Source organism: Sphaerodactylus townsendi, unplaced genomic scaffold (genome assembly GCF_021028975.2).
Source record: "Sphaerodactylus townsendi isolate TG3544 unplaced genomic scaffold, MPM_Stown_v2.3 scaffold_175, whole genome shotgun sequence".
In the NCBI taxonomy this organism is placed as follows: domain Eukaryota; kingdom Metazoa; phylum Chordata; class Lepidosauria; order Squamata; family Sphaerodactylidae; genus Sphaerodactylus; species Sphaerodactylus townsendi.
In genome coordinates this window covers 1,541-16,703 of record NW_025950336.1, presented here as the reverse complement: position 1 = coordinate 16,703, position 15,163 = coordinate 1,541, and the positions used below count along the sequence as shown (strand labels likewise).

The window sequence follows — 15,163 nt, the reverse complement described above, 5'->3', positions numbered from 1 at the left end:
GGGGGGAGGGTCTGGTTCCTGGGAGGGGGCTGCTGGAAGGGGCGGCGTGTTGGTGCCTGCCTGAGGCCTGTGCAGAGAGACAGCTCACCTTCTGCCTGCCTGGACTTTGTAAGGAAGAGCTTGTCTTCACCGCTAGCTCCTGGCAGCCTCTCCCCTTCTCCAAAGAGTCGCAGAGGCCACCTGTGGCCATGTGGGGCTGAGGGGGGGGTGCCATGGGGGGGTTGGTGGTAGCACCTCCGGTGCAATCCCAGGCAGGATTTCCACTTCAGGAACGCCTCCCTGGCAGGCTCCCTGGGGAGCCCTTCCGGGGCAGACGGGCAGGGTCAGCCAGGAGCTGGGAGAAGGAGGCCCTGCTGTGTGTGTTGTTCCGCTGTGCAGATGTTGGAGGCAGGCGCTCCCCTGGCCAGAAGAGGCGAGGGGCAGGGCTGGGCGCAAGCTGGAACTCTGTGCTGGCAAGTCTCCGGGTCCGTCTAGTTCCTCCAGGTGCCTGGTGGGCGGGAGGGAGGGAGGGATTCTGGCTTCTTGGGCGAGGCCTTGCAGCACACGTTAAAAAAATTGACTGAGCAGCACACGGTGGGATCACCAGAGCATGCCCAAGGAGCCGGCAGGCCAGAAGGGTGGTCGCAAGCACATGCCCCTTTGGGAGGGGAGAACGCCTCTCCACACTCCACTCTACTCATGAAGGGCAGCTCCCTCGTGTGTGCTGGGTCCTTGTGACCAGGCCGGGGTGGCGTGGGAGCCGGGGGGAGTGCCATATCAGGCAGACAGGGCTGAGCCTTCGGCTGGGAGCAGGGATATGCCTCGGAGGGCTCCTGGTGGCCCGTTGGCCCAGAGCTGCCTCTTGGGAGAGAGCTGACTGGGCTTTCTTGGCCCCAGGGCTCCATCACTGTCCCCCCGAGAATCGTGAGTGGTCCCGCCTCTGGAGGGGTGTGGTAGGGGACTCATCCCCTTTGGGTGCTTGAAACTCATTGTGAATGCAAGTCATGATTGCCTCCTCCCATTCCCACCTATCGCATGGTGGGGACCTCGAGTGAACCCCCCCCCCCTTGCCAGAGAGTTCTTCTGATTTCTTTCCCCTGCTTGTGCCCTCTGGACTTGGCCCCCAGAGCAATTGCAGGAGGAAGCGGCATCTTTATGGACTCTGTGCCCCCAGGTCTGGAATGGGCTCCAGCACAGGAGCGTGGCCTCGGGGCCTCTGCCATTCTCAGCTCTCCTCGAAGCATCTCTTCTGAGCAGGCTGCTGGCTCGATGGAGGCTGGCTGTCCCAGTCCGTCCCGTCCTCCTCAGCCTCCCTAAGCCTTCCCAGCAGATGCCTCTGGCAGGCCGCCTGATGGCCAGCCCTGCTGATTGCTGCTGCCCCAGGGCGCTTTGGCTCCTCGGATACGCCTGCCTGCCCCCTGGGCCTGGAGAGTTCCCGCTTGGCTGTGGGGCTACAGCTGGCCCCAGATGCATCTTGCCCTCCCCGCCTTTGTCCCCGCCTTTTCTGCATTGAAAATGAAACTGCACTGCAGGGAAATGCCTCCTGAACGCAGTGCAGAGGGAGGGCCAGGATGGGGGGTGGGTTGCTTGTGTGGACAGAGGTGGGAGAAGTGGTAGCTGTGGGAGAGAGTCTCCCACACGCCTCAGCCTTGGGATCAGGGATGACGCTTGAAGAGTGCAGCAGGCGGGCATGTTGGTGGCCACTGGGGGCACTGACTGGGAACAGAGTGGCCCAGCTGACGGGCTAGGGGCACGGGTCCGGCTAGGGAGGGCTGGGCCCCACCGGCTTGGCCCCCCCCGGGCACATGGAACGCGGGTCTGTACAGGGCACAGAGCCTGGCCTTTGCGCCCTCCTGCATGGCCTGGAGCGCGTTGTGGACTCGCTCGGTGGGTTGGCACATGATTCCTGTTCAGGGTGGCGATGCCGCTTCTGCTCCTCTCTGGGGTCTGGTGGCCGGCTTCTGTGGCATGCTGAGTGGGTTTGTGTTGTTCTCTGCCTGAGGCTGGGGCTTGGGAGATGCTGGTTCTGGATCCCTGTGCTCTGTTTCCTGACTCCAAGCAAGATCTCTCTCGCAGGGCTGTCGTGAGTTGCCTTGCCGCCTGGCCCCTTGGAGAGCAGTGGGGAGGGGGCAGACACAGAAAGCGGGCAGGCTGGGCCTCCGGAGGAGGCCTGCGTGCGGCGCTGCCAGCTGCCCTCCTGCCGCTGCCCTCCTCCCGAGTGCCTGTGCTCATAATGCCCCTCAAGCGTTCATCTCCCAGCCTCCTTCTTCCCTTCCCCTGAGGCCTGGTGCTGGCAGGGCGTGGCTTCTCCACAATTCCTGCCTGCTGGTGGGAGGGGTCACTGTGGGTCTGGAGGCAGCTGCTGGAGCCGGCGGGGCGGCTCCGTGTAAGAGGAGCTGGGACTGGAATGCTGGGGGGGGGCTGGATTTCCTGTCTATAGGGGAAGGGGAAGTGGCCATGGCCGGGGACACGACGCACAGGGGGGATCCAGAGAGCCCAGCAGCAGTGGTGCAGAGGCAGGGTAAGGCCCAGATGGGTGGCCGAGGCGAAAGGGGTGGGCAGGGCTGGTGGCCAGCCAGCCGTGCATGAGTCCAGCAGGGGGCAGCACCTGTCAGACCTTAGGCCCTGCACGGGGCGGGGGTCTTGGGCCGTGGCAGGGGCCTCTGACAACTGCCTCCTGTGGCCACTGCCCTTCCAGGGAAGCCCAGGAGCCGGGCTGGGCCTAGGGCAGCAGGGCTGAAGCCAGCTGCTGGTGGGAGTGTGAGGGAGGGAGGGAGGAGGGGCCTCCTTCTGCTGCTGCACAGTGGCTGCTTGTTCCCTCGGGCTGGCAGGGAAAGAAAGAAAGGGCCTTTGGGTCTGTCCACAGCCGGGGCCGGGGTGCGGGAATCTGCTGACGGAGGGGCCAGGCAGCGGAGTGGGGCTGGCCCTCCCCCTCCCTCCCTGCTGTGTTGGCGGCCGGCTGGAGCCCTCTTTCTCCCCTGTCAGCTCCAGGCGCAGCTGGAACTTCTGGAGCCTCTGGCAGAGGGGCCCCCTGGTTGTGCCCGGCATGATGGGGGGCATCTGCCCAGATAGGCTCCCTTCTTCCCCCTGGAGCCCTCGGCCAGGGAGCCTTCCTCCTCCTCCTCCCTCCTCTTCCTCCGGCGACATGCAGGGACAAGCTGCGTATCCTGGAAGACCTGAACATGCTGTACATCCCGCCAGATCGCCCTCAGCCTGGAGGTAACCCAGCACTCCACTCGCACAGTGACCCCCCCTCTCGGGCACGGGGAGGGAGGAGCCGGGGCCCCGTGAGCAGCTCTGGTGCCCCCGGGGCTCAGGGCTCCCAAATCCCAAGTGTGTGTGGGATAGTTTCTTGATCCCTTTGGTTTGATGGCTGGGGCTTGGGGAAGCACATTCATGCATCCCTCACCCCCACCCCCAAGCGGTCCTTTTGCTTCTCTCTCTCCTGAGTCATGACTGGATACTGTGCAGCCTGCTGTGGGATGCCCCCCCCCCAACACCCCTCCTTGCTCCTTTTCTTAGTTCTTGCAAGTTGGGGCCCCCTAAGCCGACAATGTGCCTTGTCCTTGGGACTGCAGCCCCCTAACTGGGGTCTTGTCTGGGGCAGGCAAAGTCCCTTCTATCCACCTGTTTTTATCCCAGCCTTCCTCCGAGCTGCAGTGGCAGGGACTGTCCTCTCCTTCCTCGCGGTATCCTCACAACCACCCTGTGTGGGTAGGTTAGTCTGGAAGTGTGTGCATCATTGGCTTAAGGGCACTCCAGCAAGCTGCTGCCGCGGCATTTTGAACCCGGGTCTCCAGCATTTCCGCAATGATGCTTCCCTCTGCTCTTGGAGCTTCTCCTAGGAGGTTCAGGGTTCTGTGCTTTGGGTCTACTCGGAGTAGTTGCCACTCCCAGCTCCTGCCTCCCTTTGACCCTCCCTCTCCATGAATTCGATGTCAGTGTTTGGTGGTGTTTCAGCGAATATGCCAGCTGGAGCCCCTGCTGTGGTGCACAGGAGGGGCTCTCTTGGCCCAGCTTCCTGGCCAGTTTTGGCATGTGGCGGCGCAAAGGCGGCGTTCGAGACGGGCACCTCCACGCCAGAGATTCCTGTCCTGGTTCTTGTGGGCGGCGGGCACATGGTGGTCTTCATTCCCCACCCAACGGGTGCTACTCTTCCTTCCACAAGCCTTCCCTTTGTGCCAGGCACGCTTCCTCCCAGCGAGAGTGACTGTCCAGCTGGGTACTCAGTCTGGGAGAGCTGGGTGCTGGCGGAGGGTTTTGCTCCCTCCAGGCCCCTCCTATGCCCTGCTGGCCAGCTGGCAGAGGAAAGTGATCCCTTTCTGGATGGGTAGTTTCCAGGGGGGGAGGGGGGAGGCTGGCAGCCCCCGGGGCTTCTGAGTTTCCAAAGACCAGTCTGCTCTTGCTGAAGAAGTGGGGTGGGTGGGGTGGGTGGAGGTCTCCCTCCCCCCAAAGCACCTGGGGGTCACCACTCGAGTGGGGGGGGCTCTGGAGTGGGCGGGCAGGTGCTGGGATATGCCCCACAGTCCCACAGGATTTTTTCTGCTGTGACAGGACTGGGGCGGGGGAGGGGAGGGGAGGGGTCTCACCCCGCAGCCCTGCTTTGGGGGAGGGGAGCAGAGCAGTGGGTCTCTGGGCCAGGCTTTGGGGCAGCAAGGGGGGAGAATGGTGAATGGGGAGCAGACGGTGCATGTGGGGAGCGTAAGCATGACTTGGATGTGAAGGGTCAGCACTTTACACATGCTCAGATGAACTTGGCATCAATATTGAATGGGAGTTTCAACACTGGGCTGAAATTTTCCAGTGGGGGGGGGGGCTCGGGAGGGGAGGGCCTGGGCTGCTCAGCGTGGGGAGGGCTCTGGTTTGGTCCCTGGGAGCATCAGGGAGCAGGTGAGGTGGGGGACCCCGCGGGGGGGGGGGGTCCAGGAGGCTGATCGGGAGAGTCCAGCACCTGCCCTGAATCCCCCAAGGCAGCCCCCGCGCCCCCCCCCCCCCCCCTCCCTTTTCCGGCCAGCCTGATTAAGCGCAGCAGCAATATCTTCTGCTGTAAGCTCCTGGCAACAGCAAATGCCACAAGCTGGGATTAGTTGGGGATTAATGTGCAGTGCCTTCTCCACTCCTCCCCCCCCCATCCCAAAAGCCAAGGGCACCCCCTGCCTGGATGCCAAGGGACGGGAAGTAGCCCTTGGGCAAGTGGCCACAGCCTCAGGGGATCCAGCTGCAGCCTCCTTGTCTTGGGAGCACAGAGCCTGGGGGGAGCTGTGTGCCCCCCAGGGTGGCAGAGAGGATCCCAAGTGGGAGGAGGGAGCTCTAAGAAGCGTGGGAGGGGCAGGAAGTGCGCCAGCTTGGCGGGAGGAGCTCCTCCTGTTTTGCTCCCCCCCCCCCCCCCCCTTCTGCAGGTTAAGGGCCACCAGGAGCCCCCCACCACCTCTCCTCCATAGGGAGAAGCAGCAGCTGTCGGCCAGCTGTCCCCCCCCCCCCGCTCTGTATAGCCAACTGGGGATGTCAGTATTTCCTCAACTGCTGCTCTCCCCTGTGGTGCTGGCAGCCCCTGCCCAGCCAGCTCAGGCACCTTGGCAGCCCCTCCCCTTTCACCTCCTCTGCACCAGCTGCCTGCAGGACTGCCCGGCCTTGCCGCTGCCGGGAGGGGGGGGGGCATGGGCTGGCAGGCTGGGGCCTAGGGGGCAGGACCAGCAGCATGGAGAATGGAAGGGTGGCCCAGGTGAGTGCCAGGGGCAGCAGGGAGGGGAGAAGGGCTGGCAGTGGGAGTCGAGACTCACCGTGGTGCCCCCAAGGGACCCCTGTGCCCAAATGGGTGACTGGCATCCTGCTGGGCATCCAGCCCCTGCCCAGAGGTGGGCATCTCCCCCCCCCACTCTCTCTTTCCCCCTCCCCCGCCTGTTTCGCTGTGCTTTGATGCCAGGCAGTGATTGCGTGTGGCCATGTTCATGCCAAAGGGGGCTCCCTTCTGCATCTATTACCGAGCACCTGTCTCTCCCCCCCCCCCCCAAGTGGAAGGGACCAGTCAGGGGCAGGGACAACTTGGCCTGGGCAAAGCTTTGCCAACCATTGAGCATTGGCTTGGTGCAGACTCCCTCGCCCAGGCTAGGAGGAGAGCATGGTCTTCTCCCCTCCCCCCCCGCACTATGGGCTCCTGCAGCCACAGAGTGAGGGGGTGTGGGGGCATGGGCTTAGCTGGGCTCCCTCTGCCTTCCAGGTTAGCCCTGTGGTCAGGAAGGGCCCTCTGCACGCTGCTTGTTTGCCTTTACAATGTCACTCTATTTCGGGCGGGGCTATGTGAAAGGCAACAGCACCTGTGAGGCCAGACAACAGATACTTTGTGGGTGATGATTGCACCCCTGGCTCACGGTGCCCCCTTTTTTCTCAAGCACTCCACACACTCTGCCCCTGTGGCATTCGTGGCTAAAATGCTGGCTATGCACCCCCATGCCCACACGCGACACACGTGTGTATCAGTAACTGCGTGAGTGGGCTAAGGGGGGAGTCTGGCTCCCCAAAGACTCTTCTAATGATCCCCTTTGGTGCCTGGGGGTGCGGGCTCAGCTCCTTCACTCTTGTTAATACACGGTTGCTGCCACCTGGTGTCTTAAGGCTGTCTGGAGAACCGCCTGGGGCAGGGGGGAGCGGAAGAGGGAGGGGTTTCCTTCTGGGGGCCCTCTCACAAATCACTGCATCTGAGTGGAGTTGCTTGTGGGGACTTGGTGGAGAGGGTTGGAGAAATGCGCTCTGTACATGCTCAGAAACTGTTTGGTTGATTGAATTAACTGGCTGCTTTCACACCCAATTCTTTTGCCCCAAAAGCAGATGGGCCTGTAAGCTCCTTGTGCATGGGAGCTTCGATGGTAGGGGTCTTCTTTCACGCCACAGAACCCCCTGCGATGTATGCCTCTCCCGGGCCAGTGCCCCTTTGTCTTCCTGGTCCACAGTGTCCTGCAGCTCTGGCGCCTGAGAGTTTACGGATACAACCTCCAAGGGGAGGGGGCTGCAGAAAAAAGGCTTTCCCTGATTGCTGTTGGGTTCTTGCTCTTTAGTTTGGAGAGGAGACGTCAGAGGGGGATAAGGATTGAAGTCTATAAAATTATGCATGGGGTAGAATATGGGGACAGAGAGACATTTTTCTCTCTCTTCTCACAATACTAGAACCAGGGGCATTCATTGAAAAATGCTGGGGAAGAATTAGGACTAATAAAAAGGGAAACACTTCTTCACGCTAACGGTGATTGGTGTTTGGAATATGCTGTCACAGGAGGTGGTGATGGCCACAATTAATCTGATGGCTTTGGGTAAAAGGCTTTCTTGGACAGATTTTATGGAGGAGAAGTCGATCTCTGGCTACCAATCTTGATCCCTCCTTGATCTCAGATTGCAAATGCCTTAACAGACTCAGGGTGCTCGGGAGCATGGCAGCAGCAGCAGGCAGAAGGCCATTGCATCTTCACCTCCTGCAGGTGAGCTCCCCAAAGGCACCTGGTGGGCTACTGCGAATAGCAAAGAGCTGGACTAGATGGACTCTGGTCTGATCCAGTAGCTTGCTTGTTCTTATGTTCTTGATGTGGGGGGGGGCTTTGGCAGCAGTGGAGGCCTTATCTCAGCTGCAGACTCCCAGTCCCTTTCTCCCCCCTACCCTGGCCATTATTGGCTCTGCTGCCAGTCCCTCTGCTCACTTCCCAGACACTCCAGCCGGCTGCTTTGCTCCTCCGCAAGAGGGCACAGACATCCAGAAGAAGATCGGACATCATGAGATCCGGCGATAGCACAAGGAGCCTGCAAGCTTCTGGCGGCTCTGCACTCCAGCGCTTTAGCAGCCCTCTGGAGGTCACTTCATTAAGAGCCTGCTGGTCTGCAACAGCCATGCGATCTCTGGGCCTCACATGGCCTAACTGCAGCGCATGAAAGAGGCCCAAGTCATGCAGCTGCCAGTGGCCCGGCGGTGAGTGCCCGAGGGAGGGAGCATGCAGTTGCTGGCAAAGTGGGCAGGAGGAGCAGGGACGCCGGGAGAGTCGGGCTGCTGCTTTCAGCCATCCTTGCTAGCCAAGGCCTTCCCAAGATCACCAGGACTGGTCTTCTGGATGGTTGACTGCTTTCTTGACACATGGAAGTTCCCTTTCAGTCCCTTACGGCAAGCAGCCATTGATGGGCACTTCCTCTAGTAATCTAAGTCTCTTCCCAAACTGTGGAGGTTCATGACTCTCTACATCTGCTGGAAGTTGGGCTTTTCCCTCGCCTCCAAATCTCCTTTGGCTCGCTGGTGTTTATTTAAAGTCCTGCACATGCTGTGCTCCCTCTTTGAGATGGGTTTCATATCATACCTGGATTTTATCAAGAGTCAAAAGCTTCTAAATCAGCAGGGAAATAAGCTAGATTTCTAATCTTTTCTATTGATTCAAATGCATAGGGAGTAAAACTACACGCAGGAACATAAAAAACAAACACACAGTGAGTCAGGAACTTTGAGAGGACAAGAAGAGTGAGGAGCAAGATACCAATGCCACAGTTTAATTCTTACTGTTGTTCAGAAAGTGTGTGTGCTACTTTTCTGGAGGTCTTCCATATATAGGTAATGAATAACATTTCCAGCAAATACACTTTTACAGTGTAAAGAGATGAATCTCTTGTTATAGCTGATATCACATGAACCCTCCTAGAATTATTCAAAAGGTATAATATCGCTTTTGCAATTTGAATTCAGTACTTAGTAAAACCAACACAACAAACCAGTTGTAGAAAACAATTGCCTTCTAGGCCTCGATCAGAACTGTGTGTGCTGTTTCTTCCTAGCCACTCTTGCCTTCCTGGTGCATTTCCCACTTCTGACCCTCCTCTGTATTGAGGTGGGTATCTGTAAAGATTTTTTAGGATTAGGGGTGGGTTTTAAAATGTTGATTAAATCTTTTGATCTTATTGTATTTATAATTATGGATGCTGGAAGCTGCCATGAGCCCTCCTTGGAGGAGAAGGGCTGCATAAAGAAAACCACAGTTCGGTGAAATAATAAAATAAAATAGTAGAAGGAAGGGAGGATCTAGGGAGATGACATAACACGAAAGTTGTCAGAAGGTCCTCGCTGCCAGCCAGGTTTGAGGTTGCCTCAGCCATATCCAAGAGACACACAACCCTCAGTCCCTTCCATTTGTACTGTATGTCACAAAAGTGTCTAACAATGTTTGCCCACAGAAGTTTGTTTAGGACTTCAGAACCTCAGCCAGCAAGTGGCAGGGCAGGTGGTGGCAGGTGGGTTCTCTGGGTAGGGCAGGAGGCAAGTTCCTTCCATTGGGCAAAGTGGGCAGTTGCTCCAGGGTGCCCCCTTGTGGGGCAAAACTTCAGGTGTCTGCTTTGTGGATTTTTTTTGTATTTTCAGAGTTTTTTCCATTTGTGGCCTGCAGAGGGCGCAGTTTTAGGCTAGCAGGGCACCAAAAATTCTCCTTGTGGAATGCTTCAGGACTCTCCTGGATGTTATCACCCAGGTTTTGTGAAGTTTGGTCCAGGGGGGTCCAAAAAGCCATGGACTCCCAAAGGGGGGGGGGGTGCCCCCATCCTCCATTGTTTCCAATGGGAGCTAACAGGAAGATGGGGCTACACTTTGAGGGTCCATAACTTTGGACCCCTGAACTGTAAACTTCACTGAGTTCCTGGGTGGTATCATCAGGAGAGTCTCCTAAAGATGCCTTGAAAGTTTGGTGCTGCTAGCTTAACAATTGCACCCCTGATAGCAGCCCCCCCCCAAATTTCCCCAGATTTTCCTTTAAACCCCCCCCCTTTGGAATGGATTTTAAGGGAGAATCTGAGGTCCCCAGTTTAAACATTGAAAGTGATGCTGTTTCAGGGTGGGGGAGAATAAACCTTGTAATAGTATCACTTTTCAATGTTAAGTTGGGGTAAACTGAGAACCCCTAGATTCTCCCTTTCAGGTGGATTTCTTACAAGGAGAATCTGGGCCTCCTAGTTTAAACACTCCATTGAAAAGTGATGTGCTGTTTGGGGTGGATTCCAGCATCACTTCTGTTTTAAACTAGGAGCCCAGATTCTCTCCTTTAACCAATTCCAGCGGGAGAAATCTGGGGTTCCCAGTTTAAATAACATTGAAAGTGATGTCGCTTTCCCCAGTCAAAAGACCTGGATACAACACCACCATAGCAGTAATAAAACATTTCGAAAGCATTTTGAAAATGTTTTCAAAAAAATTATTTCTGCCAAGCGGTATTTTTTATTCCATTAAGCTGTGTTCAGCTTTGTGAGTTGGGGCATGTCTCTATAACGCGGATGGTGACTTTGAACCAATCTGGTGGAAAAAAATCATTGCTTGGTCACAGTGGGGGAGGGCGCCTGTTCATGGGGGGGCATCAAACCCCAGTTTGCCTTAGATACCGGGCTGGGCATAGCTATAAGGTGGGACTGGGGGAGTGCGTGTTGCACCGGGCAATGTGCCTGGGGGGGCATCAAACTCAGGGTTTGCCCAGGGCTCCAGCTTGCCCAGATACGCCTACTCGGGGCAGGGGATGTTTTCTGACAGGGTTGCCTTTTTGTCTCCTAGCCCTTCGGATGCCGGTCCCACGGACGCATCGCTTTGCCTTGTCGGGGCAAAGTCTCTATCTCAGGTAAGGAGCTGGGGACCCACCCCAGATGCTACAGGCAGGCCCACTTTTCCAGACCTGCGTGTGGGAAGTTGCTGCTTGTGACAAACAGGCCTACTCTAGCAATCCCAGGGCCCTAGAACCCAGCACTGCTTTCCCTTTCCCCGGCCAGGACAAGACACGGAAGTATTTATTGCTGTCTTGAGGGGAAGGAGGAAGCTCTGTCCCCTTTCCCCACCCCCCCCCCCCCGGCCTTTTCGGAATGCCTCCCCCCCCATGCCTGTACGCTGGGTACGGCCAGCCGAAAAGATCAGGACTCTGATGCCAGTGAAATATTTCTGTCTCCCAAATTCTACGGCTCTCTGCTGGGCTTTCTGCTGCTTTATGACTTAGGACTCCATGTGTTGATGTGCACGAAAAGCCCGGCAGGCTGGGGAGTGATTTGCCTCCAGTTGGTCATTATTGAACTTGGTGAGTGAGTATGGCTTTGGGCTGCCCAGAATAAGCACGGGAGTGATGCTGGAGCCTTTGCCCCCCCCCCCCCACTGCCCGTCCCCAGCGTCCATATGCATCAATGCAGTGCGGCCCTGACTCCTCACCCACGAGCCCATGAGTGGGATCCCTCCCCCCTCCGCCTGTTTAGGCTGCAACCAGAATAAATCCTGTTTGCAGCAGCGAGAGTGCTTTTGTCTGTAGTGGAGTGGAACCGCGTTGTTCGGAAGTGAAGGCTTAAATGACCGCAGAGCAGGTGGTTCTTTAGGGCAGCCTCTCGCCGCATGCAGCGTTTCCACCCTCTGAAGATAATCGCCGCAGATGCAGGCCAAATGTCAGGAGAAAATGCTACTGGAACACAACAGCCATGCAGCCCGGAAACCCCACAACACCCCCCCAGCGATTCTGGCTGTGAATCCTTCAACAATACAAAATCAGGATTTTCTAACAGGGGCAGAAAATAGAACATGCCTAATTCCCATTTGGTTGTCACAAATTCTGGGTGCTGCAGCAGTGTAACCCAGAAGGAGCCCTTCCTCCCTGTTTTTATTTTCTAACGGGCAGAAAGAGATGGGTGGACTCCATCTGAAGGAAGCCACGGCCTTCAGTCCGCAAGGCCTGAGCAAAGTTGTTCACCGGAGGATGCTTGGGGGGAGGAGTCATCAACCCAAAGGGTCACCAAGAGCAACCTGGGGACACGGCCCACACAGCAGGGGCAGGATGAGAGCAATTCTGAGAGTTCCCACTGTCTCAGGAGCGGCAGCAAAGCCGGTGTATCAGAGGAGGAGCAGGGAGACCCCCTACCCCTCCCACTCCCCCCACTGCCAGGAACTGGCCAGGGGAATTCTGAGTCTTCCTTGGTGGCAAACTTGAGGGAGACGGGCACTCACAACGGCCTGTTCCTGGCGTACTTCCTTATCACACAGTTGTCCTTCCCACATCATTGGGGTTAGGGGCCCAGCACTCCCCACGATCTGGGAATCCACATGAAAATTTTTAGCCCTCCTTACTAGAGAAGAAGTCTGATTTTTTTCTTTTTCTTTTATTTTAACTTAACAAAAGGAATCATGTATATTTATGATATTAAGATATAAAACATGTTGATATTATGAAATGCTGTAGGGGTGTTCGTCTGTGTTAGAAAGATGGGATTGTGGGAAGGCTACTTCTGGAAGCTTACGGCTCACACAGACTCACCGATCCTAGATTTTGTCAGAACTAGTGGATCTATATCAAACCGTCTCTAGTTCACCTGTCGAATTTAATGTCCCAAGTACCTGAGGAGGCCAGAGTTGAGGGAAAATTCGATCTCAAGCTAGCCAAATGGCTTATTTCAGCCAGAATGGTCAGGAGCACTCAGAGGCCCAACTGGAGTGAAGGGGCCGTTTCCCCAGAAATCCACTATACATAGGTTTCTTTTTTCCCCTGAGTTTCTAAACTTTTCTGTGTCTGCGGCTTCAGCAAAACTCGCAAAAAACTCCCATCACATTTCTTATGCTGACTTGCAATATCCCAAAACAGTGATGGGGAAAGTGGGGGTGTGGAAGGGATACCTGTGTTGGCGACAGACTTCCTCCATGGAAAGTTTCTGCAGAGAGAGTCTACCAGGGAGCTGATTTGACGTACATTTGAAAAAAGTATCCTGGGCCTTGCTTCTGGCCGGGGCTCTTCCAGGGCGCATTCGTTTGTGTCTGTGCTTAAGTGTACTAACTGCAGCTAGAGGGGAACTTGTTCCAAAATGTAAGTCCGCCCTGGGGGTTTGTTGTGGGGTGGAGGGGTTTGGAGAGGAGCCGTGCCTTCTGCTGTTTGTTGGTGGCCGTGGGAGTGGGAGTGGGGGCAGCAGTTTCTCAGTCTCCCCCCTCTTTTCAGATATCCGGATCCCCCTGATGTGGAAGGACACGGAGTATTTCAAAAACAAGGGAGGTAAGTTCTTATCAGCGACTTTCCCCTGAGATGGCGTCTTTTGACTGTAGATTCCCCTCTTTCAGCAGGCCCCTTCTTTCCAGTAGGGGGGGGTTTGGGGAATGGCTATTGAGCCAGGGGGCTGTTTTTGCAGGGGGGGGGGGGGAGGAGAGGGCCCAGGTTTGCTGTAGAAGCTGCAGTTCTGCACAGCACTGACTGGTTAGAGTCTGCCATGTCAGGAAGCAGGTTTGCAACTCTCAGGGGAAAAAAATAAGTTGAAAAATGTACCTAAAATACTTAGCCTTAATGTTGTGCTTCATTGTTCAAAGTACTTAATTTAAATTATCACAGCAATAACATTTCAATATATAAAGGAATAAAATGTCGTCGTCCCCCATCTGAAGCCTTGAGCGGGGGAGGGGGAGGCTTGGGGGAGGGTCAGTTGGTGTTCAGCTCTTGTCAAGATTAAAACACTGAGAGGGAGGGGTGACCTTTGCTGCAGAAAAAATATCCTGGCGTACTCCTGCTTTCAAATGCCTGTGCCCCCCGCAGGATCTGAGCCCTTTTGGCAGGACTGGGCTCCATTCTGTCTGCTTTGTCCCCTGATTTCCCCCCCCCCCCCCCCGAGTTCCTTTGCACCCCCGATGTAAGCAGTTGCAGCTCCTCTGGCTGTCCGGGGCAAAGGCCCCTGGGGGCTGGATGGGCAGGTGCCCACTGAGATGTCCCTCTTTTCTTGGCAGATCTGCACCACTGTGCCGTGTTTTGCTTGCTGCAGATCGGCACAGAAATCTATGACACGGAGATGGTTCTGGTCAACCGGACCCTCACGGACATTTGCTTCGAGAGCACCGTCCTCTTGTGAGTCCTCCTCTCCCGCCCGCCCCCCCACCTTGCAGAGTCTCCCTGGGAGGCAGGGCCACTCCTCGGGTGCTACAAGTACAAAGGGCCTTGTCTTGGGATGCCAGCCTCAGGAATGAAGGGCACCCAAGGCAGGGGTGCAGAGGATGACTGTCGTGGGTAGGTGGGTTCGTAGGGCAGTGAAGGGGTCCCTCAGGTGTGTTGGGTCCCAGACCATGTAGGGCTTAGCAGCCCCTTGAATTGTGCCTGGAAACTGAGGGCCAGTGTAGGTGGGCCAAGACTGGGGCAATATGATCCCCCCCTCCTGTTCAGTGTTGAGGAAGGCGAGATTGACGTTTTCCCCATGTCTTTGCTCCCACCCCCCGCCCCCCAGCACGGAGGCAGGTCCAGACTTCGAGCTGAAAGTGGAGCTGTACAGTGCAGGCCTGGAGGAAGACTTGGCCCTGGGCAACACCCCGAAGAAACTCGCCAGTCGCCTGAGCAGCTCCCTGGGGCGCTCGTCTGGGAAGCGGGTCCGAGCAGCCCTGGATGGGGGCGTGCCTGGCAGCCCTGGCAGCAACGGGGGCAGCGGTCCCCTCCTGCTGCCAGCTCCCAGCATGGCGTGAGTACCCGGCCTGCTGCCTCCTTGGCTCCTCCTGCAGCCCGCGTGACCCTCGCCTGCCCAACTCTGCTTCTGTTCTGCTTCCAGAGGCCCCAAGTACCAGCTGCTGGCGTGCACCACCCTCCACCTGGCCGACGTCCAGGATGCCTTCCGGACCCACGATCTCGTCATCACTGGCCACGGTAGGCACGGCAGGGCGGGCGCTGGGGCGGGCGGGTCTTGGGCAGGCAAACGAATCCTTTCCTGTCTGTGAGGGAGGCCAACCTGTGTCCCAACTGCCTTAGCCCCACTTAAGAGAGAAGGTGTGTCTGAAAGCCATCAACGCCTGCAGGGAGAAGGGGGCACACCCGTGGCTGCTGGTTGTGGGGGCCAAAGGGGAACCCTGACATCCAGAGGCAGTCAGCCTGATATGCCACCAAACCCGGAAGCAGCATCAGGTCGGACCTTGATGAGTGCTGAAGGCCAACCGGTGGGTCTGCTGAGTGGAGAAGGATCTGGGCCTCCCACAAGAGGTGGGCCAGGAGCAGAGAGCCAGTCTGGGGGAGTGGACTGAGGAGACCAGCATCCAGACCAGCTGCAAAGCCTGCTGAGCAACCCTCGCATGAAGCCATCATGTGCCGGATCCGACCCTCGGCCCATCAGGGTCAGACTTTCCAGCTGTGACGGGCGGTGGCTCTCCAGAGTGTCTCAGGCAAAGAAAGAACCGTATCTGACCAGGACCTGCCTCTGGAGATGCCAG

General features: G+C 57.1%; 1 protein-coding gene across 1 annotated transcript; it reads left to right on the top strand.

Annotated features, from left to right (window-relative positions):
• The first annotated feature begins 3,124 nt into the window (after nt 1–3,124).
• LOC125425013 lies at nt 3,125–14,700 on the top strand. Its single transcript, XM_048482458.1, has 9 exons — nt 3,125–3,198; nt 3,558–3,693; nt 4,534–4,680; nt 6,901–7,011; nt 10,532–10,595; nt 12,933–12,986; nt 13,706–13,823; nt 14,197–14,424; nt 14,512–14,700. Exons 1-9 carry the CDS (start codon nt 3,125–3,127, stop codon nt 14,675–14,677), a joined length of 1,098 nt encoding a protein of 365 aa, XP_048338415.1. The 3' UTR covers nt 14,678–14,700.
• Nucleotides 14,701–15,163: the final 463 nt, after the last annotated feature.

Excerpts from the sequence above, each read along its gene's own strand:
- LOC125425013 (XM_048482458.1), top strand. The coding sequence starts at position 3,125 with ATGCAGGGACAAGCTGCGTATCCTGGAAGACCTGAACATGCTGTACAT. Across the intron at positions 3,694-4,533 it reads CTCACAACCACCCTGTGTGG|GACTGGGGCGGGGGAGGGGA; the intron begins GTAGGTTAGTCT and ends CTGCTGTGACAG. Across the intron at positions 10,596-12,932 it reads GGGCAAAGTCTCTATCTCAG|ATATCCGGATCCCCCTGATG; the intron begins GTAAGGAGCTGG and ends CCCTCTTTTCAG.